This window comes from Enhydra lutris, unplaced genomic scaffold, assembly GCF_002288905.1.
Source record: "Enhydra lutris kenyoni isolate GAN:26980312 unplaced genomic scaffold, ASM228890v2 scaffoldscaffold2, whole genome shotgun sequence".
NCBI classification, from domain to species: Eukaryota; Metazoa; Chordata; class Mammalia; order Carnivora; family Mustelidae; genus Enhydra; species Enhydra lutris.
Window position 1 is genome coordinate 86,241,111 of NW_019154086.1, and position 27,087 is coordinate 86,268,197.

Genomic DNA, 27,087 nt, shown 5'->3' on the forward strand with positions numbered 1-27,087 from the left:
ATCAATGAAAAAGGGATGTAGAAATGAATAATTTGATCTATTTGGGGAAACTGAAATTCACTCTGGAGTGATTAGTGGTTATTTGGTTTTTAATTGACAATAACACTCATAAGACATACTATCATATTGTATATAAATAAGTAGTTGCTACTTCCAAAATAGATTACCTAGTATATAGTTATATACTAGGTATCTGTCTGGTTCCACCCCCCACCCCCGAAAAAAAACCCCACTATAAATTGAGGACCAGAATTTTTCAGTTTGAAGACAAATATCTCAATCTCACAACATTTAGGGATGTCTTTCCTCTTTGAACTCTATAGCTATGACTTTGTCCTGTTGGTTTGGAACTATGATGTATCTTTTCTTGCAGGAACATGCTGTTACCATAGGTAGTCTTTGATACTTGTCCTGCCTCCTCAGCTAGATTGTAAACTTGTTGAGAGAAAATACCATGTATCTTATGATCCTGTATTCCAAGTATCTAACAGAGTTTTCCTTATCTAAAAAAAATGTTCAATTAATATTTGCTGGAATCCTATAAGTAGGGCAAGATGCCATTGCAAGCTCACCATAAAATCAACAAACATTAGTCTACTTATTGAACTTCCTAATTCATGAAACAACCTTAATACAGAAATAGTTATTTTTCTATTATAGAATTTAACTACTCAAATTTTTGTTATTCTGTTTTCTTATGTCAAAAGATATATTTAGATCTTTTGGATACTGCCATAGAGTTTAGCCTGGGATCTTTTGTAGGTATTCGGTATTTCAAAATTTAAAATACCTTTAATTCAACTAAAATAACAATTTATTGGATAACTGAGTTTTTCCCCCCTTTATCAACATGTAGTACACATTAAAATTTGAGGCAGCTTTCTAATTACTGAAAGAAGATAGTAAATGTTAATAGACATTTATGTGCTATCTGATACCTATCTCAGAAATGCACTGTAAAGAATCCTTAAATTTACATATTTTGCCTAGATTTTGAAGAATTTGGGGGTTTTGTTTAGAAGAAAACTATGCTAGACCTCTTAAAGAACAGTAAATAAAACATTTATAAAGGCAGTATAAAAGGGGCACTCTAGGAAAATCTATATTAATCAGAGTCTCTAGAGTCCTTTTTAAGATTCAGGATAAGAAAGTAATTTCTCTCATTAAACTCCCTTGGTGTGAATATAATAGTTCAATATTTCATAAATATTTAATGTATTATTATTTCCTACAACCTATGAGTGTTTGGGCAATTGAAAGAATTGTTTGAAATATGAGTATATGTCTGGCTGTGTGGGGAAATGTGTGATTATAAATGCTTGACACTGTATGTCTTGAAAAAATTGGGGAAAAATAGTTTCTAAGTTTTAGAGAGGGCAGAAAGGATGTTTGGTAAGATTCTTTACAGTATAAATTTGAAAATGCCTGTGAGTGCTTCTTCGTCCTTAATTCTTAAAGTATTATTATTATTAAAGATTTATTTATTTAGAGAGAAAGAGAGCACCAGGGCATGTGATGGGGGTCGGGGGGGAGGCACAAAGGGAGATGGGGAGAGAGAATCTCAAGCAGATTTCCTACTGAGTGTGGAGCTGGACCCCGGTTTGATCAAGAGTCAGAAGCTTAACCAACAGAGACACCCAGGTGCTCCTTAAAATATTATTATTAAAAATAATATCACTAATACAAACAATGGACCCGACAGAGGTAAAATGTTGCAGAAATCATGCTACGTGCCTTACTTGTTTAAGCTTGTTTAAGCCACAACTCTGCAATGTAGGCATTAACATTTCTTTTACACTGAAATAAACTAGAGCTTAAATGCTGAAGAACTTGAAGCAAATAAGTGCTGAAACTAAGTCTGATTCCCATTCCAAAGATTCATGCTCTTAAATCGCATCATGTTGATTTCCTGTGTTGAGGAAAAGTTATTTTTCCTTTTACTATCTAAAAGATAGGTAGTTCTTTGCATAATGTTTCTGGCACTGTCTCTCATAGGAGCTTCCAATAACTGCCAGTCACATGGTGACAATTATGCTTGATTAAGCAGATCCAGTAAGTACTTGATCGACTTTTTCCCATAAATGCTGACATTCTGCAGCCAAAGGGAAAAGAACACTTGCCATTATTCTAAGCACTCTGGCCATCTCCCCTTGTCCCTCCCAGCAACACCCAGCTGAGTTTCCTAAGAACAGTGTTCCCAGATGCTTACTTAGACTCAGCCCAGATTCCAGGGTTTCTATCAAATGCTTTCTTGGGTAATCTGAATTTCCGAGGTCTGTAAGCCCTATAAACTGACAGGGGATGATTTGTGAGATTTGAGACAATGTTTGGCAAAGTGTCATTGTTGCTATTCGTTATTCTATCCCTGATAATTCACTCCTATAGATTTTGAAGTCTTTACAATGGAATCCTCAAAAAATACATAGGAAAAAGTGCTTTGAAAATTATAAATTAAAAAAAAGAAAATTATAGATTCGTGTTATTATGACAATGTGAACAACTCCATGAGAGAACACTGTAGCTATTGACTAGTACATTGATTTATAGTCTGCTGAAAAGATGACTTCAGTCATGATTCTCAAAAGGTGTATCAGAATTGCTCAATGAGTTAGATACTGCTCTGGGTCTATGCTCCCTGCCTCAGACTATCTTTCTACCAAACATAGAGTATTAGGGTAATATAAGCGCCTTAAGACAATAAAGTTTAATTCTGTGTGGCACTCATGTGGGTCAAGCAGCATTCCTGAATGGCTCTCCTCCACAAATGCCTCAGGGATTCAGGCTTTTCCTATCGTGGGCTCCATAGTTCAGTGTCCATTGTTTCCAACTATTCAGATAAAGGGGTGGGGAAGCACAGGGCAGAGTAAGGAAAACCTAGTGAGGTGAGAACATGAGCCTCAAAGGAGATTTGATGGGCCAAGTCCTAACTTTGTCTAGACCTGGTCACATAGACACAACCAAATGCAGGAGGGCTGATAACATACCCAGGTGGCTAATAGACACAGTTCAGTGAACACATAGCATTTTTTTCTGCTTCATCGCTTATGTTAAGTCTATATAAAGCAGAGAAAAGCAAAATCAAGTAAGCATGGAAAATTTTGATCATAATAGAATTTTAATGGGTGCCCAACAATGCCTTTAGAATTAATACAGCCCTGTTGCAAAGAATATATGACCATAATGTGACTTTTAGGCAGGGTATTTTCGTTTTCATAATCTATAGAATGGTGCTTGGGACAACCCAAATGGGGGCAATTGATCAGGGATACATGAAACCAGGGCCTGTTTTAGGGACATACAGCCTGTCTTGTTGCACAGGGCTCTGCTCTCACAAAGGCTCCATATTTGTGTTAATGCTCTGCTACTGCTGTCTTAAGAGTCCTAATAAATTTGAACGTGGGGCTCTGCATTCCATTTTGCACTGGGCTATTATTCTAAGCTCTCTGGACATCCCCCATTATGTAGCTTGCCTCACCTGAAACTCATGCCTTATCAGAGACCAACCCTGGGCTCAATGATAAAATGAAGAGCCAGTCTTCAAAATACAGTTAATGCCAATTAACTTTTTAAAGAAGACAAGTTAGTGTGTGTGTGTGTGTGTGTGTGTGTGTGTGCGCACGCACATATGCGTGCATATGAATATACGTCCATGCAGGAATGTATTTTTTTCAGGAAAGAGTTCATTGGGAGCAATTGTGTTTTAATTGATATTCATCAAGCATCATCCGTTGCTTATTGTTAGCTACTCATGTGAAGAGTTGGTTGATGTCTGTAGCATAAACATTTGTTTCAGATAAATGGGCGTTTCAGTTGGATAAGTTTTAATTAAGCAATCTTTATTGTATAAGTAGTCATTTTTGAAACCAGGAGAAAGCTACTGTAATTTGCTAATTCTGTTATCCAGAATCTGAAGATGTTGAATCTTGGCTACTATAACCTTGAGTACAATTTTGGCTATAAATGTCCCAAATAAGGAATAAGAAACTTTTCCAATGTATTGTTTGATTTTTTTTTTCCTCTCTTACAAATACCAGGACACAACTGACCTCTTCTCCAACTCATAGAATTATCTGGTTCTGAGAAAGACAATTATCATACAATCTCTCTGATATGAGGAATTTGAGAGGCAGGGTGGGGGTCATGGGGGGTAGGGAGGGAAAAAATGAGATAAGATGGGATAGGGAGGGAGACAAACCATAAGAGACTCTTAATCTCACAAAACAAACTGAGGATTGCTGGGGGGAGGGAGGGAGAGAGAAGGTAACTGGGTGATGGACATTGGGGAGAGTATGTGCTATGGTGAATGCTGTGAAATGTGTAAGCCTGATGATTCACAGACCTGTACCCCTGGGGCAATAATACATTAAATGTTAACAAAGAAAGAAAGAAAGAAAGAAAGAAAGAAAGAAAGAAAGAAAGAAAGAGCAAGAAAGGAAGAGAGAAAGAGAGAAAGAAAAGAAAGGGAAATAAAGTATGACTGAAAAAGGGGAAAAAAAAGAATCATCTGGTTCTAAAATGAATGATTTATTTTTAAATCTTGCTTCCATACCACTTGCTTAGATAACTACTTTAGCTTTTCACATTTCATAAGAATTTATTTATTTACACATTTGCCAAAGGAGCACACTGAACTCCCAACTCCTTGAGAATAGGTGCTATTGCTGTTCATCTTGCTATTTCCAGAGCCTAGTATAGTTTCTAGGTGCCTAGAACATGTTCAATAAATATTTGATGAAGGAATAAATAAGTCATGGTAAAAAAAAAAAGTCATTTTTCTTTCAGCAAAACAAATATTTCCAAGTCTCAAAGGAAGCTTCTGTTCTTAGTAAGGCCAAAATCAGGGTATTTTTGCTTTACAGGAATGTTTTAGGGGAGCCTGGGTGGCTCAGTGGGTTAAGCCTCTGCCTTCGGCCCAGGTCATGATCTCAGGGTCCTGGGATCGAGCCCCGCGTCGGGCTCTCTGCTCGGCGGGGAGTCTGCTTCCCTCTCTCTTTCTGTCTACTTGTGATCTCTTTCTCTCTGTCAAATAAATAAAGTCTAAAAAAAAAAAAAAAAGAATGTTTTAAATTTGCATTATCCTTTAGCCCATAATAGCTATATTCTAGGAGGGGATAGAAAAAAGCATACTCTTAGTAAATGAAATTTTGAAACATCTGAAGGATAAAAATAGTATGTATTTGACTTTCATATTTATAAATTCATTATTTTGTTGAAAGAACCTTTTTTCCTGTTTAAAAAAATGAGTTGCTTGAGTATATTCACATAACACACATATAAGTAAAGAACAATATACATAGGTTTCAACAGATATATATGTTAATATTCTTTTGTATTAAACTGGTTGTTAATAATATAATTTTTTTCCCATGGTCTGCTAGTAAGGACCATGACTAGGGGTCACTAACCTTTTGTTTAAGGCTGGGATTGTTTAACTTACTGTATGAGTTTTTTGTGGCTGCTATAACAAATTATCACAAACTTGGGATGCCTGGTTCGTTCAGTCATTAAGCTTCTGCCTTCGACTCAGGTCATGATCCCAGGGTCCTGGGATAGAGCCCCCCACATCCAGCTCCCTGCGCAGGGGGAAGCCTGCTTCTCCCTCTTCCAGTCCCCCTGCTTGTGTTCCCTCTCTTGCTGTGTCTCTGTCAAATAAATAAATAAAGACTTCAAAAAAAAGTGATCACAAACTGGATGGCTTCAAACAATGGAATTTTATTTTCTCCTTATTCTGGAAGGAAGAAGTTCAGAATCAGTTATCACTGGACCAAAATTCCGAGTATGTCTGCAGGGCCACACGTGTAGAGTCTGTAGAAGAGGATTCCTTCCTTGCTGCTTGTAGTTTCTGAAAGCTGTCAGCATTCCTCGGTTTATGGCCCCATCAGTTGAATCGTCAAAGGCAGCACCTACAGCCTTCTTTGCTCTGTCTTCACACTGCCTTCTCTTCATTGTGAAAGAAATCTCTTTCTCTCTCTTATGAGGACACTTGTAATTATATTTAGGGCCCACCAAGATAATTCAGGAGAATCTCCTTATCTCAATATCCCACCCTTAATCATGTCTGCAAAGACCCTTTTCCCAAATAAGGTAACACTTACGAGGTTCTGTTAGATTAGACTAGGATCTTCTGTCTTTGGGTGGGGGGCAATTATTCAGCCTACTTCATTTTTGTGCTGCCCATTTTTGTGTACTAAGTAGTGGGATTCTAGATGATATATAATAGTGTATTTCTCTCTATGCTCACTGACACAGGAATGAGGTACCCTATAATTAGTGAGTGCTGGAGAAACTATAATGTAAATAATGCTATAAGGGAAATGCTGCCTATAATGTAAATAATGCTATAAGGGAAATGCTATAAGGAAAGAAGCAGGCTTTGGCAAGTAGGGCTCAGAGAGGGAGCTCATAACTTCATGATAATACTTCACATAAATTAAAGTAATGTTAATTGTCTCTCCCAAAGCAAGGCCATTAGGCAGTTTATTGCTCCTACCTTAAAGATTTATTTTGGTATTTTTTGTGGTCCTACCTTTTCAATGGTATTTCACTTTTTACCCAGAGGGGAGATGAACACCTCCATGAGAGTCCTTCCTGGCATGTTTCATCTCTAAGGATAACAAGAGGAGGACATAACTGACTAAATAGGTTCTGATGAGCTCTGCAGCAATCAAAAACAAAGGCCTCCAGAAAGAGATCAGTTGGTGGAGCTTCATTCTGAAACCCAGTGCCTAACAGGTGGAAAGAGCAAGTGTATCTATATTCCCTGGTTATGAACCACTAAACTGTCAGTGACCTTGTCGCTGAACAGGGAAGAATTTTCTGTTTCATTTTTCCCACTGTGTTGAGGTAAGGTATTTGAACCGTGAAAGAAGATGTTTCATTTCTTTGATACATTTTTATTCATCTCCTACTATGTACCAGCTATTAGGTATAAAGCCCTGGCTAATACAATTGCTTTCTTTGTCCCTCTGTCATTGGGTTTCCATGTAATTTTCAAGATTCTCCAAACTTTGCAAAGTCCCTGCCTGGTCATTTACAACTGATCCAAGGTCAAAAAAGGACAGCTTAGTTGGAAAGGGAAAGAAAAAAAAAAAAGAGAGAGAGAGAGGAAAAAAACCACCAAAACCAAGAACACTAAGAAGTTACATAAATGTCCTCTAGCACATTCCCTGTTCTGAGGGCTAATGTACTGTAGCAATTCATCAGTCATTCTAATAGTCTTTTAACTTCTGTCAGAAAGCCTACTAAATGCTAACATCTTAAATGTTTAATATTCTAAAACATATTTTCATTAATCATGCAAATTATCTGGGCATCCATATTTTACAGTAACCTCTTTTGAGATTAAGAGGCTCAAGGCTTTGTGTCTGAGAGACCCATGTTAGTGAGTGGTACAGTAGGTGAAATATAACTTAGAATTAAGAATTTCAACAACGAAAAGTTGCTAGTAAAATTCCAGTATCCATGTGCAATCACATTCACAAAAAACCCCCAAATGCTATTAATGTCAGGTATTTCTGATTAGGTAGCAAGCAGCTAAAAGCAGCGAAGTTCATTCTGTTTTATTACATAGCTGATGGATGGATATTAATGTTGGTAGATGGTATATTGTCCCAATAGAAATGACCCCATGTTTCATAGCAAAATACTGTGAGCTTGGTTATTAGTAAAAGATAGAACACGTGTTCTATGCAGTTAGGTTGGCTCAGTTGCACCACGAAAACCTCCATTTATGTGCTGCCATTCATCCCTATTCCAGGGATTCTTAGCTGTGTGGAAAAAAGGAGAAATATGTGTGTGGACTCATGAGACAGGTGGATAAGGAATTGAAAGGGGGTAAAGGGCATGAGTTTCGCTAGTGTTAGTAGAAATGCTTTACCCTGAAGCTGTTGGTCAGTAAGGGTGGAGGCTAATAGTGAGACAGATAGTAATGATCTGAGGCCATGTAAATAAAGTTATGCTGGACTCACAGAGCAGTGCTCATTAGACTCAAGAACATGACCTAAGTAACTGAAAGTCATGAGCGGTAGCGGATCAGGGCACTAGTCTGGCTACCAACAGGGTCGATGGCATGATCAAATTAGGATAATTCGAGGACGGCTTATTTATAAAGGGACTAGTTGCAAAGATATGGGCAGGGTGGAGGGTAAGGGAACCATTAAAGTCTGTGCAGATAGTGAGCTAACAAGCCACAGAGCTGTTGTTAATTCTAAACTTTTGGAGATGAGAGAAAGGAGCAATTACCAAAATCGGAAGGAAAGAGTCAGATACAGAATGACAATTTTAGGTGACTAGTGACCTTTGATTGAGACAGGTATCACAAGGTGATGTCATGGAGCAAATAAAGACACTGACCTCATTGCTCTCTCCCCCCAGTTTCCTTTCCCCCCAACCCCCCAAGGCTCCTAATGGGGCTTCCCACTCATTGTTCCCAACAGGAACCTGAGGGCACAGATCAAGGATGTAGTCCATAGCAGAGCCTCTCTCAATGAACATCAGGGCTTCACATGTGGAGAGGGGTTCTGGAAGAAGACATACATGGTCAGAAACATCTAATTTTGGTCTAAATACCACTTCTTTGGTTACAAGACCAAAACTCATAGCCACACTTTGAATGATTTCCTTGTGTCTCTTTGTTGTTGTTTCACTCAGTTCTTAAATTTTCTTTTATGGTTGCCTTCTTTCACAATATCTCCTACTGCTGTTTCCATTAACAAAATTTCTAGTAGCCGAACCACCTTACCCTCTGAGGAATCAGATATTTAAAATATATACATATATAGTTAATGCTATCCAGACAGTTCATTATTCTCTCTATACAGCTTTTTCTAGTATAACAGTGGGAATTTTAATGTCTGTAGTCTATGTTGCTAAAGGGACAGTGAAATCTTCACTTTTTTTCATGGTTTACCTTTTCATCATATTTCCTCTAGTAAAGTATTCTAACCATTATTTCCTGAACCATGAGTTCTAAGGTGCAGTAAAACAAAAAACAAAAAACAAACTTAAGGAAAATGTATCTTTTGCTCTGTGGAAGGGCAGGTTTTTTTTTTTTTTCCAGAGAATTTTCAATGATTGTTGCAGGAATGAATGAGTAAAGGCTTCAAGAATGAAATAGTTGCAGAAAACCCACTTACTTTTGTACATAAGCCCATGCAGCAGCCCTCCGGGTACAAGTACTTATGTATCTCCTTTTGTTGAGTTCTCTATTTTTTTTATGAATATGCATATTGGGGGAAAAGCTTCCATCTGCTCTCTTTTAGCTGATTATATCACATTTTGGAGCTGCGCATCATTATGGAGCTTCAGAGAAAGACGATCATTTACATTACATATGGATATAAAGTAGAGAAGGAGTTGATGAATTGCAAACAAGTATAATTTATATGGACAAAGTGTGCCAGAAGTGCTTTTCACCCCATTTTACTCTGCAAATGGAATGATTCCTGCCCATTCACTTGGCGTGGTGCTCAAAAAGTCGAAGAGGAAAACAATCCCGTTCGCCTTCTGCATCAGGATTCCACTCCGTCCCTCTGAGGGAACAGTGCCCTGCATTTCAGGCCCACCAGGGATCCCAGGAGGTCAAAGGAGATCTCTGAACACAGTAATGCCATTTAAAAGATTTTTTCCATCATGGCTTCTTAATTTATGATAGACCTCACACAGATGCACTAATACTCAGACTGTTGGTGATTCAAATGTGAGACGCTTGCATGATGAAGAAAGAAAGGGAGACTGATGAAAAGCTTGTATTTTCCTCTGCACTGTGATTTTCCCACGGCAGATCATTTGCCTAAGTGCCATTAACTTTGTAAATATGTAAAAATCTACATTTAGGGTGTCCTTCTAAGGGCACAGCACAATGTCCTTCTGTGTGGGCTACAGCACAATGAGCTGCGACTCCATATTGTAAAGACCAGGGAGGGCCCAAGGTGCAGTATTAGGAGTAATAACCTCACATCTTTTATTGATTTAATTTTATTCATGAATATAAGCAGTTATTTATATACTCAAATTGTTTGGTCTTTAAAAACGATTATTCCTGGGGTGCCTGGGTGGCTCAGTAGGTTAAAGCCTCTGCCTTCAGCTCAGGTCATGATCTCAGAGTCCTGGGATCGAGCCCCACATCAGGCTCTCTGCTCGCAGGAAGCCTGCTTCCCCCTCTCCCTCTGCCTGCCTTTCTGCCTACTTGTGATCTCTGTCTGTCAAATAAATAAATAAAATCTTTAAAAAAATGATTATTTTTATATTATTATTATATAACCTCAAGTGTGAGGAATCAAAACTAAATACAACATGGCCTCTTTCTAATCTATCAGAACCCGACAAAGAAATATTCTGTCCTGACAAAATGGTCATTATCTGTGAGGTTCTGTTAAATCCGCTGATTCTCACTGCTGTGGCACAACACGGTTATCCTAGCCCTCAGACAATCGGTGTCTGAAGAATTTCAAATCACTACACGCCCAGGCCTGTATTATGGTAACATGTGCACTGCTTTCATTTTGTGTTCAGATATCAGTTTTTATTCACGTGACATGCACTGTGCTGAATGTTTTGTGTACATTATCTCATTTAAGCAGCACAGAAATATGAAATGTTAGTATTATATTTCATAGAGGATAAGAAAACCCAAAAAACCTAAGCTCAGAGGCTACGTGACTTACACAAAGTCGCACAGTGCTCAAACCAGACCTCTAGGTCAACGTTGGATGTGATCAGATGAATTCAGTGGTAGGATAGGGGGTAGCCTAAAGTAAGGGTTCCTTTTATCTTATTTCGGTAACCAGGAAACCTGGTCATATTTTAGAAACTGCTGTTCTTTTACCTATATTTAGTTCCTATTCATTTTTGTCTCAACCTTTACATAATTCTAGCATGACATCCTGTGCGTCCTGATTAGTCGAACGGTTTTCTTTGATGGTGTGGAGGGGATGGAAGAGTGTGCGTGTGTGGTGTGACAGAGTATCTACAATTTCTTCATATTATTTTTCTCAGAACTTAGGCTTGTAACGGAAGTTTCTCAACATGAAATGTCAGCATGTCATCAATTTGGCCTCACTCAGGAAGTTGCAGGGCGCTTGACTAACCTCAGTGAATTAGATGTTGTCTAAAACCTGATAATCTTGAGCTGACTATCATTTTAGAAGTTTTAAGAGTTATTTTATTAACTATCTTGGAAATTTAATTGATAAAAAAGAAAAGCTTCTGATAACAAATTTCAGAGTGAAAATATATTGGTACTTGTATCGGCAATAGAATCAAGGGGGGCAGAATTTAAAAGAGTTCATTTTTGTTCTTAACAAAAAACGTATTATGGAGATTTTATCCATTTATCTGGATTAAAATTTCTCTAACTAGGCATACTTTCACCACACACTTGAATTTGTAAACATAAGATGTTCTTGGGATCAGAGCAATCACGGCATCCCAGGACAGTTTTACAATCTTTCTGTACCGAGAGACAGCTTATTCAGTGACAGGCTGTGGCAAGATCTTCGTGCAGATTCTATGATCCAGAGGCTTTCATTGGCATAGTCTTGGGCAGCATATGCGTTCCATGTCTCAGAATTGTTGTGTGAATAAAGAAATGATTGAGACCAGGACTCTCACCACATTTCAACCTGGAAACACAAAGCCATCTGGGAGCCATGAAAATGTCACTTTCTAACCACCTTCCCATCCACTCTTGAAAGGCTAAGACTCCTGTCTGTCTCCTAGTCAAAAGCAGCCAAAAGTCTAAGTCTTTCAACTACCTTACAACCTTGGCTGAACTACGTCTAGCCTTTTTACTTCTCTTTATCCAGCTTGCATGGTCGAGAGAAAAACCCAAGGAAAGCGAGCAGCAGGGATCCAACAGGTAAAATCAAGGGCCGCAGGGTTCCTTTAGTGTGAGATATGCTTTTGCTACAGGTGTCCTTTTCAGCACTGTGCTATGTGATGGGGCCGTCCTTTTGGCAACTTGAACCTCATGGTGTTTCCACTTCTCTCTCCTTCTTTCTTTGTAGGAATCCAGTCTCTCTTCCTCTTCCTCAGCCTCCTCAAGGCCTTTGCAGCACTTCTACTCAAAAGCATTTCCCTAAATCCTCGAACTGGGTACCAGATCTTTATTTTGAAGGAAAAGAAACTGTGGCTGGGTAAGCTTCACCAGTGATTTCTACCATTTTACAATCAAACAGTTCCTCACATGCTTCCTAACCTACAAATTTCTTGCTGTCCTCATAAAGAAGCCGTACGCTCTAGAATTCCCTGAGGCAGCAGGTTGATTAAAGTTTAAAAATTATGGTCAGAGGCTGTGCTGTGTCCTAGAATAATCTATTTAGAGTTGTAGCCATAGTCAGGAGCAGGACCAGGATGGAGGCAGCATGTTGGAAATTTGAAATTGAAACACTATTTCCTGCTGTGGAGGGGAAGGATAGGCGTAGGCATGTGATTTACTCCTGACCTGGGCACTGCATTTGGGAGTAAATCTCATGGATCTGGAAAAATATACTAGAAATTAACAGTGTAATAATGTCTCCCAGCATTCGAAATAATACTTTGTGTTTCCTGATTTTTCCTAAGGTATTGTGTTTTATTTATTAAAGAAATGTTTAGATCACTTTGGAAGGTATTTACCTATAGACTAAGTACATTGATTTAGATATAAATACAGAATCCATTATATGGGAATAATTATTATATTCGTTGCCCTCCAGCAAATGCTTCCTAAATGCCCACTCTGTACAGGTCTAATACCAGGCACCAGATTACAAAGCTGTCACAAGGAGATCGTGGTCTTGTGGAAAGATAAGTGCCTCTGAAATAGATAAAGTATAATAAAGTGCTATGACCAACAGAAATACAAGTTGCTAAGGAAACCCAGAGGAGAAAACCAAAGGAAATCATGGAAGGCTTCACAGAGTAAGTGACTTTTGTGATGAATCTTAAAACAGAAAACAAAGGGAGACTCTTGGATGTAAAAAAAATAGGAACCACTCCAGGAAAATAAATAGCATAAGAGAAGTCCCAAAAGAAATTGTGAATTTGTGGAATTGCAAGTAGATTATAGAGAGTGTAGAGTAAGAGGAGGGGGAGGAAAGATATGATTCATAGGGTAGGTCAAAAGTGGTTGAGAAGAACCTTATATACCCTGGAAAAAAGTTCAAAAATTATACTGAAGAGAGTGAGGAGCTATAAAACAAAACAAAACAAAAAACAACTTGAAGCTGGAAGTCATGATTTGATTTACATGTTGGACCTTTCTGGAGGCTGGGTGGAGGATGGATTAAAAGGTAGGGCACTGGTAGAATAGGGGTCAGTTGGAAAGCTATTGCACTATTTCATAAATGAGCTCATGAGGTTCCAAAGCAAGACAGCAACCATAGGAAGGGTTAGAAAGTCATGAATGGCAAAGCACTTCTAGAGGTAGGACTTGATTACATACTGAATCTGTGAGAATTGAATCTATGAGAAGGGTATATATGAGATGATATGAGAAATGATTTTCTGTTTGGGGTAACTGGTTGGGTATTGGCATCATTAAAGAAAGAGCTTTGTTTGGAATAAAAAAGCAGAGACAAATTTGTAGAGAAAAGTCAGAGATTTGGCTATGTTGATCTGAAGCTTCTAGAGTCCTATGTTGGACTCCTTTCCCCACAAATTAGAATGTTGAAGCATTAGCCCCCCATATATGGTATTTGTAGATGGTGTTTTGGGGAGATAATTAGGCTTAAATGAGGATGTGAAGGTGGGGCCTTCGTGATTGGATCAGTGCCGTTCTAAGAAAAATCACCGGAAAGCTTGCTATCTCTGACGTGTGAGGATATGGTGAGAAGGCAGCTGTCTGTGAGCCAGGAAGAACTCTCATTAGAATCCAGCCATGCTGCAACATGATCCTGAACTTTTGGACTTCAGAATTCTAACAAAATAAGTTTCTGTTGTTTAAGCCACCCAGTCTATGATATTTTATTATGGCAGACTGAGCTGACTAATACATAGAAGTGTTCAGGAAGTCGGATAACACAGACCTGGGGTTCAGGAGACAGATGGAAGTGAGGTAATTCATTTGGGAATCATATATATATGTGTGTATATACGTATACACATATATATGCTGTATATCAGACAGACTATAAAACTTCTGGTAATAGATATTTTGTCTAGAGGTCTAATATAAAAATACATTTAAGTACTAGTAGTCTGGAAAATAGCAAATGCACATAGTTATTTTTATTATTTAAAATTAAGGTATTTCACAATTAAAAATATTTACAATTAAAGATGAAACATCTGTACAATTATTAAAATTCATTTTACTCAACGAGAGTCAACAATATCTTGTTATCTCTACTTTTATACCAGATAACAGTGAAGAAATTAGCAAAAAATAATTTCTAAAACTCCACTGTGGATCAGGATAAAATGTCTCCAGTATTAACTCACGCTTTCCCATTAAGTATAAAAATGAGTGTGAATGCTGCTTGGACAGTTGGTTAAACAGACAAATGGTTCATTACTATTTATTGAATAATAGACACAAATGCAAAACCAACAGGTATGAAAAAAAGAGGAGTTTTTTTCCTGCAGAATTTATCATTTCACACTTAAACAAAGCTGAATATAGCTTATGTCACACATATCAAAGACTTATACTATGCCTTTTCTAATATAGGCAAGTGAAATATTAACATGTAGCATTTAAAATAATAAATATACATACTATTTACAATAATTGGGAATGTTAGAGACATGAACTTTTATATAAAATCATTCAGATTAAAACACTTTCTCTTTAGGTTGTATTGCCAAATGTTTTCTTTCTCTCCCATTTATTTGATCTTTTAGTTCAAGTAGAGTTAAAATGGAATGCATTTGTACATATATAGTTGAGAATGTGTGTTCAGTCACTTGGCTCTGTGATAGTAATCTTCCGTACCATGTCAGAGAGATTTTCAGACTCCAGATCTTCTTTGCCATTATCTGAATTTTCTGATGAGATATAACAACCAGAGTCCCTTGGGCAGTCGTCTAACTGTGACTTATTTAAGGAGTTGTCTGGGCTTAAGGATAGGGGCACAGATTCATCTTCTTGCTCTTGAATAGCTGTAAATGGAAAAGAGGGCAGCATTTAGGAGAAGGCAAAACAAGTTTTATTCATGTACTCATTCGTCTTTGAGCTATTTTAACTGTACCAACCTTGACTTCATTACATTTGAAACTTCCGTGAGTAAACAATATATTTGTTTATTATAAAAGAGATATTTGCACTCAAATATTCAAGCCCTGCTTTCCTAGAAGACAAAGTTTGCCTTTTTTTTTTTTCTGCTCACTTGCAGTTTCATGGAATTCATGTGAACTGCTTACATAAGCGAAGATCAATATGGACTCTCATTTTACATTAATGATAAGTTGCCAGAGAAAGCAGATTGTATCCACAGTTTGACTGATGCCTTGTCCAAATACTCCTTAAAGTAACATTAGAAAAAGTCATTTGTAGTTTAAATGTATAATCCAACTCAATAGTGATCTTTGTGGACAGTTCTAGAATCATGATAACGTGGAGTCATGAATAAAATATCTCTCTGGGCAACAACAGATAGTAGGACTTCAATTACTTGGAATTTAACTAAAAAAAACCTTAAAAAGTATTTGGAATTTTCCCATGTCTGCGTTCACCAGAAAAATCAACATAGAAACCAGGTTGCTTTTAGATAGTAAGACACCACCATTTTCGTTGACTCTGCCTTATTTAGTTTGTCTTCTACATCTTTATAATTCTGAAGAACAATTATTTATATTCAGATTGGTAACTGTGTTATCAAGTCAGTAGTCTAGATTCAACAGACATTTTCTTTGAAAAAAAAATTAATACTAGAGATGTCACGAAAGATATTTTGAAGAACCTAGGCAGGACTATGAAGTTCTAATCTTCTCAAGAAGCCTTTACCGTCAGAGTTCTCTTGGTCAACGTCAAGTTTCTTTCCTTGACTTCCCTGAAACGGGTAAATGTGTCCTTCCCCGCATCATGAGATGGGTTCCTTGGGGAGGAGATGTATCTCAGGCCACTACCCATCAGCCCTATCAGCATACCTAGTTCTTACCCCTTCTACCCTCAGAGTTTCTCCATGTTAGACATTTGAATAACTCCACTTGGGAAGAACCAAACGCACCCATTGCAGGGCGGGACAAGACCTCCGCCTTCAGAGACTACGCACTTCATCCTATTCTGGTGAGAAGAAAATAAATCCCAGCTCCAAAATCCTGGAAGAAGGAAACTGTAATTTTCCTCAACAGACTCTATAAAAGTAAAATGCTAAGTCATTTAGCTTTAGGAAATCCACCCTTTATCTTGTCTACAGATAACCCGCTTCTTTAAGTGCATTTTCTAGGCTTCAGATATCTTGCCAACATTATGTTCTACTGTGTATCCAATTGTTATCAACATCCTTTACAAGAGAGAATTGAGTCGTGGTGCCCGAAGGCAGCCTTGTATGTAATGAATTCACATCTCCTCAATGGATCTAGAATGGTACTCTTTTATGTACCATCCACAGAAGAACTGAGAAAAGAGTCACATTAGTTTTTGTACTCTGTGGTTTAGATGAGGAACACAGGTTGAGAAAGATTGGGAAAAAATGATAAAGATCATTTTCGTCGACTCATCTTCAAACTGAATCATAACAGTTCTTTTACTCTTTTCCTCAAAGCTTTAATTTGCAACAATAAAACCACGCTTAGGCCATTCTTCTGAATCTTCTCCCTGTTTGCACAACATTTTTAAACTGTGGACTCAAGTATCAGTTATTTAAGTCCAGTGATGTTATAACAAGTTCTAGATATCAGGACCTTTACTTTTACTATGCATCGAATGTGACTGTTTAAAAATTTTAGCCACCATGAAGCATTTTCTCTTTATTAGTCTTAGCAACCTTTAAGTTTAGAGTGAAACTTCTTAATATCCATTAGTGTTTGTGAATATCAGTCATTCAATTTTGTTTCCAAAGCTTTCTTACAAAAAGACAGCACTGAAATGGGACCTCTTTCTCTGAAGGAAAGATTTCTCCCCTGACTCTGCTTTTCCGTCTTCTTGCCACTGAAGTGGAAGAACCAGCTCTGTGTTTCATTATCCAAGTGCTTCTGGAAAAGGCCAGAGAAATTAGTCCTTTTGTAATGCTTACTGCTACATCAGCAGGGTTTACCATACTTGGAATGTGATCCTAGGCCATCTTTCTCCAGATTATATTTGGGCCTATCACCTCGACACAAAATTAAAAGAACTAAGTTATTTCCCTTCAGACCGACATTTTAGACAGAACTTGGCATAGTAAAAATTGCTCCCAATACCGTGTTCTATTTAGGCTGATTACTGATTGTGGGACTCTCTTCAAGATATAAGATTTGGGCTTAAAGAGCTCTGATTTCCAAACTTAGTTCTTTTTCTTTCCAAAAATAAGTACTTAGCTTGTTATTTTGTCTTCAGAAGCCTCTCTCCATTCCCCTCAAAGGGTAACAAAGTAAACAAACAATAAATGAAAATCTGACTTTAACAGAGAATATATAGTTTTCAAATATTGGTAATAAAATGTATTTGTTTTTATTTTCACCTGAGAAGTGCTCTATCACCGTCCCAAAATTCTGGGAATTGGTTTGTTTTAAATACGGTTTATTTATTATAGGAACCTTTTCTCTGCAATTTTTATGGAAAAAGGGAAATAGTTTCTCAGTATGAAAGTTACGCAGCACAGCAATTTACAGGACAGCAGTAATTTGCTAAATGATTTCCTAGTGAAATGAAAACATGACTATGCCTCCTTGAATGCTTCCCACCAGGCTTGCAATAATTTTAGGCAGGTGATCAGCTGGAGCCCCTTGACTCTAACTATAAAAAGAAAAGGCAGGTCTTTATGTTATATTATGGAAATGAAAGCTATATAGCATTCAGTTTTTGTGTTTGGGGGGGGGGGGTCAGGGTTTTTCTTCTCTTGCTTTATTTTTTGTTGTTGTTTTTTCCGTCCTGACGCTAATGACTTCCAGATTGGCACAAACCTAGGTCTTGTACTATGGGTACTTTTTCCAGCACAGGGGATAAATTCAGGCTATTATGTCCACATTTTCTTTCTAAGTCATTTAGTCCCTTCATGTGGCCATGAAACAGAGTAAAGCTAACTGACCTACCTAGAAATTGAAACTATAACCTTCATCAGTTTTGGCCCATGGTCCAATCATCTGAGCTAACCAGGCAAATAACACATTGGAATAAGAAACAGTTTGCCTCCAAAATTACAGACTTACCATATGAGATATGAATGCATCTTTTTTTATATCAAAATGTTTCTGATAATATGTTAAGTTAAAAAGAACAATCTATATGATTAAGTATTCTATTACTAAAATTATTTGAAGACCAACAGACTTATGCTTATAATTCACAAATGAAAGTGTTAACATTTTAGATAGATTTTCTCTATATTTCTCACATCACCTATAATGTCTTATATTTCAATTAAAAAACAACAAAAAATTAAGATGGTATAGTTTTTCAGTAAAGCCCCTGCATGGTTTGCTAATCTTCCAAAGGCTATACATTTTCAAATCTAGGTATATTGGAGAATTATTACATAATTTGAAAAAGGGTGTCTCGTTGCTGGCAGCTAAGAGCAGACATCATCAGAAGGCCAGAAAGCAACCCCAGACATTTCTGTACTCTATATCATGAGAATAAAATTAGGTTAAGTTAAGGTTAAGAATAATTAGGTTAAGAGGAAATTATTTAGGAAATATTTTGTCATAAAGAACTCATTTGAATATTAAAATATTTTATTTCTTACCCGGATTTTTATGGAATCATGTAAAGCCCGTGGCTCAACATTTTAAGATAGTCATCGATAAAGATAAAAAGTGGCATGGTGATTAAAAGAGAAGACAGCTAATAAAATTATTCATAAAATAATTATATTGGAATTGTGACATTTAATTAATTAAATATAGGCAATTTCAATTATATTAAATGTGAAGAAAGCTTTAAAGAATTCAAACTAAATCCTAATTCTGGGAAAAATTTCTCATATCCAAAAGAAAGAAATCTGTCCTATATTGACATAGGTTTCTTTCTCAACTTTCTTCACGCAAATATTCCAGATTTTGATTTTACTGTCTTGTGTGCCTTATGTATGAAGCTTTTGTTTCTTTAGGCTCCTGTTTCTTTGGGGAAACTATAAAATAATGCAATCTACAGGGCATAAGAAAATGCCTGGCCAATGCAAGTGCTCAGTAAGCAATTTTTTAAATAAAAAGATTGTGATGTTTAGGTTAATTAAAGGAAATAGGTATTAAAGATCAAATAAGAAATTTTGTTGAAATTCAAATGAAGATATCTCTTGGCTCTTTGAATTATTGTCCCCTTCTTCTCTCCTGGTGCCATCTTCCAAGAGGCAAAACCAAGCCTATGTCATCCTCTCTGAGGATTGCTCAAAACCCCAGCTTCATGTTGGAGCCCCACTTGGGTCACTCAGAACAAAACTCAGACATTCTCTAGGTATCTATGGCTGTATTTATTTGTCCAGAGGCAGTGTTGTTCAAGGAGGACCATTCAGCAGACAATATGGCGCAACTCTAGGTTATTTCTGATTTCATCTTAAGCACATCCTTAAATCACCTGAACGTGTTAGTTTTATAATAATGACTTTTTGGTATTCATGTCATTTGGAAAAACAACAAATGGAAAACAGGAATCCCTTCATGGAATAACCACCAGTTGCTCTTGTTTTCCTGAGGTCATGAGAAAATAGGAGTTGAAATGACACTCCCTGTTTTTGAACATCTCTCTTTGCATCTTTTTTTCTTTTTTTAAGATTTTATTTATTTATATGACACAGAGAGGGAGATCACAAGTAGGCAGAGAGGCAGGCAGAGAGAGAGAGGGAAGCAGGCTCCCCGCTGAGCAGAGAGCCTGATGCGGGGCTGGATCTCAGGACCCTGGGATCATGACCTGAACCAAAGGCAGACACTTAACTGACTAAACCATGCAGGTGTCCCGTTTTAAACATATTTTTATGTCAGTATGCATTATATTCTCTTAGTATCTTTGTAGGACCTTGTTTGCATATACTAATTAATTTAACAAATCAATTACTGATGGAAGTTCACGCTTTAGAAGTAGTAATAGTTTAACTCGCAGTTTTAGCACTTGTATGTTGAAGTTCATCAAATTCCTAAAACTGGAATTTCTGGATACAAAAGTATGTACATCTCAAACTTTGATAGGTTTTACATTATTATCCTCTAGAGATGTACTCATTTACACTCTTGAATATACACAGGCATGCACAGTGAGCATACACACAACATAGATCTTAAAAACCCAAACCAACACCCATCTGCCTACTACAAAAACTTTTATCTGTGAGGCGGGATTGCTAGGGACTAGAGGTTTATAATCAGAAAAAAGCTTCCCTATGATTTACAAATCTCTTTATTCCCTCCGTGTTAATTCATTCTGCAAGATTTTGTTGTTTTGTTGTTGCTAGGTGTTTTTGTTTGTTGTTGTTGTCGTTGCTGTTTTTCATTCTACAAGCATCTGTAAACCACCTACTCAATGCAAAGCACAGTGGGAGGGGCTTTGGGGAAGGCAAGTGGTAACAGAAGATTTGACCAGGGTAATCATTACAAAGAACCCCTAGCGCACCATCATAGTGCAATATAAAAACAAGTGCATTACAAGTGCCTTAGGTGACTGAGGTGACAATTCTATGGCCTCTCCACTCTGGGCACTGTTCTCTGATAGAAGATTAAAAATATTTACATTTCATTTTATTTTTTGTGTTATATGGAATACGGCATCAATCGTAAGTTAAATTTTGCGGTGCCCCCCCCCAAGATTTAATTTGGGTAAAACAAAAAAGAAATCTGAAGAAACTGAATTGCATAAAGCTAAACGGCTACAACTAGAGAGATATATATATAATACATATTTATAAATACATAAACGTGAGATGCCCGTGTGCCTTCTCTACTGCGTGTATGCAGATGATTAGCCTGCATTTCTTCAAAGCTGCACGCTTCTGGAATCTAGATTCCAATCATATGGCAGGTGGGTTGGAAACACCAGGCCTGCATGTCAGGGGCTGGGGCACCAGGCTACCCTGGCGCGCTGTCAGGCCAACTGCTGGACTGCTGCTCGGCGTCGCTGCAGATCTCCCCTGCTGGCAGCTCATGCTCCAGGCTCCTGGCTGGGACCTGCCTCTTGCCCTGCGTCCTTTTAGGCAGGTAGGCAGGCAGGAAGGCACAACTGGGGATAGTTGAGCAACGTGGAGCTGCTGTGACCACAGCTGGTGCCAACAGCCTGGCACACAGGCCGCCCTTCCCCCTCCTCTTCTCTGAGTGCCACAAAAAAGGTTGCAGCTCCCTCAAATACATGATTCGTGGCTTCTAGGACAGTTTGCTCCTTCAGTTACTAAGTCTTCCCCCCCCCCCCCAACTCTGATTTAAAATTTAATTATTCCTGTGCTTCTATGGAGAACAAGATAGTTCCATCACATGTTTTCCCTGAGGACAATAGTACGCATTCTCATAGACACACTTTTAAGACACATCAAAGTGCCTCTAAATGTGGGAAAAGAGGAACGAGTTCAGAATAAAGAGAAAATATTTACTATTAATAGCAGTTAACTCTCTGATTATTTGCAAGAAGCATTTATTAGCAAGGCAAAGGTGTCCCGAAGGTTGTGTTTATGAACAACACATGCACTAACACACACAGACACACACACATTCTCTTTTCTTACTGGGAATCTTTATTCAAACAATTTTAAAATTGTTTAAAATTGACAAACCATTTTAAAATTCAGGTGATAGAGAAAGCCTAATGTGCACCAAATAAATAGATTCTGCTCTTTTGCTCCTTCAAAAGCCGAGCGTCACCCCAATTTTTCTTCCCCATCTAGCCTCATCTAGATTCCCAGCTGGGGGAGCCCATGACCTAATTCTGCTCTCTTCTAAGGCAACACGGGAGCAAGTTCAGCAAGTTCAAGTTCAGGTATTGGCCTTGGCGGGATTGCAGAACCCCAAAGTCGTTATCCTCCTCCAGAGGTAATCCTGTAATCAGCGCTAACACCACTCACCAGCCCTTCTATCAGCTTGTAGGAGAAACAAATTTACCTCCTGTCAAGCAGTGGCCTGAAAAGTTTAATCCAGTTTTCGTGTTCAAGGTCAGAGTGGGTACAACGCTATCTGTTGTGGCCTAAGAGAAAAGGAAAGTTGCTTGCCCTAAGTATTAGGTTTCTGTTTTGGTCCCCGTCCCACTCCCCCTACCCTCTTGGTCCCTCCAGATGTATTAAAGGCTCACATGGGGCTTGCAGTTTTTCCTCCATCATGTCAAAGTTTTAACTCTTGCCCGGCAAACAGGTGTCCACTCTCCTCAATTTTTTTTTTTTTTAAGATTTTATTCATTTATTTGACAGACAGAGAACACAAGTAGACAGAGAGGCAGGCAGAGAGAGAGAAGCAGGCTCCCTGCTGAGCAGAGAGCCCGATGCGGGACTCGATCCCAGGACCCTGAGATCATGACCTGAGCCGAAGGCAGCGGCTTAACCCACTGAGCCACCCAGGCGCCCCAGACTCTCCTCAATTTTTATACTGGAGGGTTGGTAAAGCAAAACTTTCCAGTTCCCAATCTAAGAGGCACGAAGCTTTAAACTAGGAATTTATGGACATTCCCCAAACTATCTTCAATGATCAAGATCAAATGCATAAATAAAATCCTGGCCAATCTGCATGCTCCATTCTTACACACACACACACACACACACACACACACACACACACACAAAACTATTTTTAACCCATGACTGTGACATGCATTTGTTTTTAATAATATCTTAGTTTTATATAACCATATATTCAAGGTCTTTATCATTCAAGGTACATGAAGGTTGTGCATTTAATCTTGAGCATGGTTGTAGGAGATACGATTCACAGAGTAGAGAATAGATAAAAATAAGCATGCACGCAGCAGCATGGGGCCGAATCATCAGAACTCACCATCTTATCAACAAATAGAAGTCATTCTTCTTTATTTCTTGAGCAAAGCAGTTTCATATAAGATAAATAGCTTTCAGTCAGGATAGCCTAACATGCAGTATGCATCTTTTTGACATGTATATTCTAATACTACTTTAGACCGTAAGATGAAAATAAGAAAAATCTCAGGGCTGCGTGTTGACAAGAAACACTGGTTGCATCGGCATTTTCTTCTATTTTTCATCCCCTAGCATTTGGCTCAGTGTGTGTCCATGTGTACATTACGGGCTATTGTTAAATGATCAACTTTTAGTGACCTTCAAATACCATTTTCCAATGTCTTATAAGGGAAATAATTTGGGGGACTCGTACTTTTTTATATCACGCTTTGGAGATACTGTGTTTTGTTTCCAGGGTACAGTAGAATGTGTTTTTAATAGATGTGGGAGCCTGGGTTTAGACTTGTGACCTTGAGAATGCTACTTAGCTACTCTGGTTTTGGTTTCCCCTTCTTGCAAAGGAAGCACTTGGGTCAGATGGTTTTTCAAACTGCACCTAGCTCTCATATATGTTGTTATCTATACGTCATTACTTTTTCACTAACATAGAAAGGAGAGGGGGGATGAGGGAGGGGGAATGAAGAAATTAAGTCGACACTACACACGGACCAAGCCTCCAGCCCTGGACCGATCTTCCTGCTGTGGGTCCAGACTGATCACTGTTTTCATGGCTAAAAACCTTTCTCACCCAGACTCTCTGGCCCTTCCTATCCACCAGCCCTGTTGCAATGCAGCCATAGTTGTCTTGAACCTTGCAGGCAGTAATGTTGTTGCAAGGTTTCTGTTCTCACTTACGTATGAACTTCCACTTTCTGAGATGGAAAACTGAACTGAAGCTCCTGAGAAAGCTGGCACAGTAGAAAACTTCAATTTTCAGATATTCATTGTTCTTTCTATATTTGCCAGTTTGCATGTGTGGAAGAAAGAACTTGGATTTTTATAGCAGACTGCCTCTGATTAAAACTTCAGCTCTGCTACTTAGCTAGCTGTTTTTGGACTCTTTGAAATTCATCTCTGAAATGTTTTCTCATCTGTGAAATGGACAAAATCCCTATATAGATGGTGTTATCGAAGAAAAGCAATGTATGTACAAATGCTCGAAAAATACCCTTTTCCCTCCCTCCACTTCAACATCAAATTATTCTGGAGGGTGTTGACAGTGATACTGCACGTTACCAATTCCAGGAAATCTACAGGGCCTGTCTCTCAGCCTGACATGACTTAGTGCGGAACCACATTTTGAAACGACAAGATGTGAAAGAAACTGCCTCATTTACCCCAGAGATTCTGCTACGTCAGTTTACGCAGATCAGGACTGTTTGGCTTGTACTATTGAGGAAACTGGCTGCCTTCTTACGCTTGACCTTTGTCTGCCTCTGTGACCTCATCCCCCTCTCCTCTCCTCACAACATCAAAGAACGCCCGTGAACGCCTGGACCTAAAATGGGGTAACTTCTGCAGGTGTCAAATTAGCCGTACGTGCAAAAGCTCTTTGGAAAGGACAAAGCTCTATGCACGCTCAAGACAGCGAGTAAGAATAAAGCGCGATGTGGTTTCCAAAAAAGTAAATTTATTCCTGCTAGATAAAAGGCCAGTGCAGAAACACGTGCTGCGTAACTATGCCCATTTTGGAGCATTTGAGACTGGATGTGGGAAAACCTACTGAGAGACAGTCAGGAGGCCTGGGTCCTAAATACAACTTTCCTCCTTGCTCTCCATCTGGGCTGTTATTTGTAGAAAGTAGAGTAGCATCACAAACACCAGTCCCGGCTCTCCACAATTCACTATGTGTGTGAGCTTGGACGAGTCACTTATATCTCCATTTCTCATTATAAACACGGGACAGTACTCTCTTAACTCGCAAAACCATGGAGCACATTAAACAAGATCGTACGTGTAAAGATCTTGGTTCAAAGTTTGACTCAGAGAACAGGTTCAAAAAAGTAGTTAATGATCATGAGTAATATTATTTTTGAACAAGAAAGCTGGATTAGATGATCTGAGTTCTTTTTCTTCTTTAAAAGTCCCTAAATCCCGGGGCACCTGGGTGGCTCAATGGGTTAAGCCTCTGCCTTCGGCTCAGGTCATGATCTCAGGGTCCTGGGATCGAATCCTGCATCAGGCTCTCTGCTCAGCGGGGAGCCTGCTTCCTCCTCTCTCTGCCTGCCTCTCTGCCTACTTGTGATCTCTCTCTGTCAAATAAATAAATAAATTCTTAAAAAAAAAAAGTCACTACATCCCTCTTTCTTCTTACAAAATATTCCTTGAGGAGGTTGGTACGTCCTGAGCTCAGGGTTTCAGAAGCCGGACCAGATTCAGGGAGAGGAGTGTTCATACTGGGCAATGGTAGCGCCAAAAGCTATCCTGTCTTTACAAACCCAGTTAGTAAGTGAATGTGCACGCATTACTCTATCTTCAGTTTATACTTACAAATACAGAGAACCATCTCAGATAATAAAAGTGAGTGCTGAATATTTTTGCAAGCTATTACAACGTTTTGAAAGCATACTATAAACACATACAAGATGTGACTATATGGTAATGAAATGAATTTTCCTGTGTGGTGCGAAGGCTCATTAGCTTAGAGCCATGCTCGGCGCTGTTCTACAAAAGTTGCATATGACATTTCTCACTAATGGCTCATGCTGTCACTAAATATTTGTCTCTAACTCCCTCAGTCTTTGGGAATGCAGACATCCTCTTGTGGATAAATTAATAGCTCCGCAGACTCTAAATAAGATGCCCAGAAAAGTCTCTCCATTTTCTGAGTCCAGGAAGGGAAAAAAGTCCTCTTCCTAATTATAGACTTGACTGGAGTTGTTGTTTCCAAATAAATAAGAAAATACTTATTTTATGGAAAAGAATGCTTGATAGGATTCTCTGTAAACAAAACTGGGGCTTTGTTTTTAATAATTTTACTATTTACATTGAACAGCGATTTTCAGCTAAGGAGAAAAGTAGGGGTGCACACTTACTTTCTTCGTCAAGGAGATTTTCAGCAGCTGATAGTAATCTCATCCTGTCTTCTGGGTTTTTAATATTTAATTCAATGAGATGACTCTCTTTTATATCTTTTAAATCTTCTAGGGTCTCATAACCGTTGAGTAAAAGTGTTGAGGTATATTCCTATAGGGGAGAAAAATATGTATAATATAAACTAGTCAGATTCAAATATTTTATTTTGAGTTCTCTTTAGGTTTAAAGAAAGTGTAGAAGTGCATATGGACACCGAAGGCACCGACAGAACTTTTGCTTAACTTTATTTTACTCTGTACTAGTTCTCCACATATGAACTCTAGGGCATTTATAAGAGTATGTTGGAGAATTGTCACCTTCTGGAAGGACAAATGTAAAGAAGAAATAATTACCTTAAGCCGTGTAGTGCTAAATCATGGATCAATTAAAGAGCGGAATCATTCATCCCACTTGGCATTTCTTCACTTCTCAAATAGCTCAATCGACAAAGCTAGCGTGTCCTTATGTCTATCAATAAAATGCCTCTAAAAGAGTAATTGTAGTAATATTTCTGAATCTACATCTTTTCTTGTTTGCTGGCTTGCAAAAATAATTTACCCTCACTAACGTCTTGGGATAGTTTAAAAAATGAATTTGAAACAGGCACAGAACAATAGACTTAGCATTTGTGAACGTCATTTTATAAACCTAAGGAATTCCAGACTTTCTATTTAATTAGAAGTTTTTATCAAACACTGTGGTTATAAAAGCACTGTGGTTGGGAAAAATATTTTCCCTAAAGTTTTCTCTTCTCAGCATGTATAGTTTGTCCATCATTTGCATCAATATGTATTAATTTAAAATTCACAGGCTTCTGATTTCTGAGTCTGTATGTTATTTACGTAACCTCTGTTCTCTCTAACAGAATAAAAATGCAAAGGGAAGTTGAACGCTTTACAACTTCCTCAAAACTTCCTTCCATTTTACTTGATCATCATTTCAATATCCTTAGTTTTAAGTAATCAGGAATAACTGCCAGCCCCTTTACCACCCCCCCCCCAAATCTAAGTGAGAAAGA

General features: G+C 38.2%; 1 protein-coding gene across 1 annotated transcript in view; it reads right to left on the reverse strand.

Annotated features, from left to right (window-relative positions):
- Positions 1-14,482: 14,482 nt before the first annotated feature.
- The window catches only part of LOC111146754 (SAM domain-containing protein SAMSN-1-like), a 29,487-nt gene continuing 16,882 nt past the window's right edge, over positions 14,483-27,087 (reverse strand). Inside the window, exons 5-6 of the mRNA XM_022502440.1 lie at positions 26,030-26,180; positions 14,483-15,081 (exon numbers count right to left, since the gene is read on the reverse strand). Of these exons, the coding sequence (XP_022358148.1) occupies positions 14,879-15,081; positions 26,030-26,180 (354 nt within the window). The 3' untranslated portion in view covers positions 14,483-14,878. The remainder of the gene's footprint in view (positions 15,082-26,029; positions 26,181-27,087) is intronic.